Below are 3,944 nucleotides of genomic sequence, written 5' to 3'. Positions count from 1 at the left end.
ATTCTTTTCGAGGTAATTCCAGTGTTGGTCACCGTGACAGTGGTCTTGTAAACCTTCCCTGCTTTTACGTCGGTAAACTCAACAACCGGGGGATTAATTCTAACATAATTCGTTGCCATATTGTTATAGCTAAAAGTTGAGAGACTAATAGCAAAATTCGACGGCTTATRCCAGTTCAGGTTTTGGTCCWACGTTATCAATGAAATAGGCTTCCTTTTCTGCACTAGTAATGTTTCAATGTATAAAGCTAACCACATACCGATACAGTGTAGCGTTCATGGTTACCATGGCAACAAGACGTAGTAACATTGTCATAGGTACTTGTTTTCTACGGACCACATTCAGCCGGATCTATTTCCGTTAACCATCTATTTCCGGTCCTTCCTTTTCAACAGTTCTCCACCAAAGTGCAGTTGTGACTGATTGATAATCCTCGTACAACTTAACTCCATCTTGCAGTATTTATGCATAAAACACATATTTTCATTGTCCAAATCCATAGTTGTGTTCCTCATTGTCAATCGGATTTGAGTTTGTGATGCATTGTGCATTCATTTAGTTAACAAAAATAGTCAGAACTTTATTACCGTACATACCACGGCTCCGTAACATGCTAGCTACCAGACTAAACATATACTTTTGCCAGCTAACTACAGGCAGTCCAATTAATGGTTACATTTAGCCTTTTCATTAGCCATTTTTGTTTCGGTGGAGCAGGGATGTTTTCCTGTTTTGGACGTTAGTGTACCTGGCTAGCTAGCTAACGTTAGCCAGCAGTTCTGGCGTTTTACTTTGTATGGGACAATCTCTCAACTTGAACCGTCCCGGTTTGTCTTTCAGATGGCTCCCACCAAGAAGGGAGAGAAGAAGAAGGGACGTTCAGCCATCATGAGGTGGTAACCAGAGAATACACCATTAACATCCACAAGCGCTCATGGAGTGTAAGTACTGTGGTGCAAATGGACAAATTTCAGGTCAATCAATGTTGGCTCAGCCTCCTCAAAACACTTGTGTCATTTGCACCTTAAGTCGTTTTCATCAGTACCAGAGGATATGGTCTGGTGGACATCATAAGGAGTATTTACATCACAGAGCATGGCTGTGACAAATCTGCTGTTCCTCTAAATTGGCAGGTGTCCCTCAAGATGTAGGTTAGTTTTTGTTAGTCCCCTGCGGCTGGTCTTGATCAGAAAGTTCCTTCTCTCTACAGGAGCTTCAAGAGGAGAGCTCCTCGCGCTCTCAAGGAGATCCGCAAGTTCGCCATGAAGGAGATGGGAACTCCTGATGTACGCATCGACACCCGCCTGAACAAGGCTGTGGGGACCAAAGGCGTCAAGTAAGGACTAATGAGACGCCTGTTTTAAGATTAATGGGTGATTCATTAGTGCACACTGTAGCAGATGTTTTGCAACAAACATGGGGTTTCTATTGGACAAGTTCAGAAGTTTCTCCCCGTTTCTGCTGTTTGCTTCCATTTGGTGTCTGATTTACGTGTACTTGTGTTTCCCAAACCACATTAAGTTGGTTAAACAATCACTAAGCCCATTTGTTGAATCGGGCGCTTCAGCGGGATTAAACATTTTGGAACATTCAGATAGAAATAGGGTATGTTGATCAACACACGCCTCTCTGACATGTAGATAAAGGAATCACATCGGCTCTGTTCATTGCATTTCTATCTGCACGTTCAAGAACGTTTGGCAACTGAACATGGCCCAGGTGTGCTTCCTCAGGAACAATACGTGTTCAAATATCAAAAACATGGAATAGCTGGGGGTGCTTGAGGAAAGGGTTTGTAACAACTCTTTATCTGCCCAACAAAATAGCACTACAAAATTTTGTTGCACAAGCATGTTTTCATTCTGCTTAGTACTAATGTTCACTGTGTTATGTACAGGAATGTACCATACAGGATGAGAAACGTTCACTTGGTTATGTACAGGAACGTGCCATACAGGATGAGACTAACGTTCACCTATGTTATGTACAGGAACGTGCCATACAGGAAGAGACTAACGTTCACCTATGTTATGTACAGGAACGTGCCATACAGGAAGAGACTAACGTTCACCTTGTTATGTACAGGAACGTGCCATACAGGATGAGACTAACGTTCACCTGTGTTATTTACAGGAACGTGCCATACAGGATGAGGACTAACGTTCACCTATGTTATGTACAGGAACGTGCCATACAGGATGAGACTAACGTTCACCTGTGTTATTTACAGGAACGTGCCATACAGGATGAGACTAACTTCACCTTGTTATGTACAGGAACGTGCCATACAGGATGAGATAACGTTCACCTGTGTTATTTACAGGAACGTGCCATACAGGATGAGACTAACCTTCACCTTGTTATGTTACAGGAACGTGCCATACAGGATGGACTAACGTTCACCTGTGTTATTTAGCAGGAACGTGCCATACAGGATGAGACTAACGTTCACCTGTGTTATTTACAGGAACGTGCCATACAGGATGAGACTAACGTTCACCTATGTTATTTACAGGAACGTGCCATACAGGATGAGACTAARGTTCACCTATGTTATTTACAGGAACGTGCCATACAGGATGAGGGTACGATTGTCCAGGAAGCGCAATGAGGATGAAGACTCCCCAAACAAACTGTACACACTCGTCACGTATGTCCCTGTCACAACATACAAAGGTGAGGCGTAGTCAATACCAATTGTGCCTTCATAGGTTTGCTACAGTATAATTTATTCAGACTTGTGCTGAAATGTCAACTATGGTCTCAATTACTGTATATCCCTGTTCTGTTCTTGATTTTTCTAATAGCAAATACACCAATATGAAAGATTTAGTTTGATCATTTCTGTCCTAGGATGAAGACAGAGGTTTATTATTGTCACGCTCTGTTGCTGAAACCTTTTTCTTTCCTTTGTCAACAGGTCTACAGACGGTCAATGTTGATGAGAATTAGATCTTCAACGCTTGTAGAATAAATGTATAAAATGACTTTTGTCTGATGTCTTTATTATACACTACAACAGGGTTCCCCAACCTGCGGCCCGCGTGCTGAATTTGGCCCACGGGTTTTATTGCCCACCCCCCCAGTTTTCTGAGCAAAAATATATTTTTGTTGGGTGGAAAGTTGAACATAAGATTGTAAAAACAGCAGGAAGTCAGCTCGAAGTGATTTTAATTCCACATCTGTTCCCAGGCACAATAGAGAGATATGTGATCGTATAGAAATGTAAGCAAGGTTTGAAATGATTGTTTTAGTCAAACATCTGTTTGGGCTTCTTGTAGTCAATTTGTACTCTACAGATGATTTGTAATTATGTTCCAGCCCCCCGACCAATCCCCACTCCCAAAAGGAATGGTCCTGAGGCTGAATCTAGTTGATGGTCCCTGCACTACCAAGTAGATGAACTGTTCTGAATACAGGCCTACTTGAAGCGTGTCTGTGACTTGCATGTCTGGATGAGGTTGGGTGCCTAAATGTAACTGTATTCATGACATTATAAATGCGCAAACACCTCACACTTCTCCCTTCCTTTTCTATTGACTCAAGCTACTGCCTTTTTCAACTTCCTCAAACACCTTATCCTCTGTGGAAGACAATTGTCCAAGCACTGCCAGAACCATGATGTATATATTTATTAGGTTCTTTGAGATTGTCATTGTGATGATTAGCACTATATATAATATATTATTAGATGTGATTGAAACCCTATCCATTGACCAGTCATCTGTGTTAGCCAATATAGTCTCTTGAGGGTTTACCCATAATTTCCAAATTCTCTTGAATCCTGATCCCAGTGTCTCTAGCCAGCTGGAGTTTTGCATTTTGAGTGCAAATTTCAGACACTCTTCATCTCGTCTCTGCCACCTCAGTTATATGGGCTTTTCTGATTCAACATGGGGATATTTTTTTAATGACGTGATGAGTGTCTGACATTTACACTTAAT

The 3,944-nt window shown here is 41.7% G+C and overlaps 1 protein-coding gene across 1 annotated transcript; it reads left to right on the top strand.

Annotated features, from left to right (window-relative positions):
• Positions 1–719: 719 nt before the first annotated feature.
• On the top strand, positions 720–2,987 carry LOC111970827 (large ribosomal subunit protein eL31-like). Its single transcript, XM_070445859.1, has 5 exons — positions 720–738; positions 841–941; positions 1,167–1,336; positions 2,564–2,676; positions 2,921–2,987. The coding sequence occupies exons 1-5, from the start codon at positions 720–722 to the stop codon at positions 2,950–2,952; spliced, it is 435 nt and encodes a 144-aa protein (XP_070301960.1). The 3' UTR covers positions 2,953–2,987.
• The last annotated feature ends 957 nt before the right edge of the window (positions 2,988–3,944 follow it).

Source organism: Salvelinus sp. IW2-2015, linkage group LG12 (assembly GCF_002910315.2).
Source record: "Salvelinus sp. IW2-2015 linkage group LG12, ASM291031v2, whole genome shotgun sequence".
In the NCBI taxonomy this organism is placed as follows: domain Eukaryota; kingdom Metazoa; phylum Chordata; class Actinopteri; order Salmoniformes; family Salmonidae; genus Salvelinus; species Salvelinus sp. IW2-2015.
Note: the sequence above shows the minus strand (reverse complement) of the source record. Positions and strands in the feature narration are given on the sequence as shown.

Excerpts from the sequence above, each read along its gene's own strand:
- LOC111970827 (XM_070445859.1), top strand. Across the intron at positions 942-1,166 it reads TCCACAAGCGCTCATGGAGT|TCCCCTGCGGCTGGTCTTGA; the intron begins GTAAGTACTGTG and ends AGTTTTTGTTAG. Across the intron at positions 2,677-2,920 it reads CCCTGTCACAACATACAAAG|GTCTACAGACGGTCAATGTT; the intron begins GTGAGGCGTAGT and ends CTTTGTCAACAG.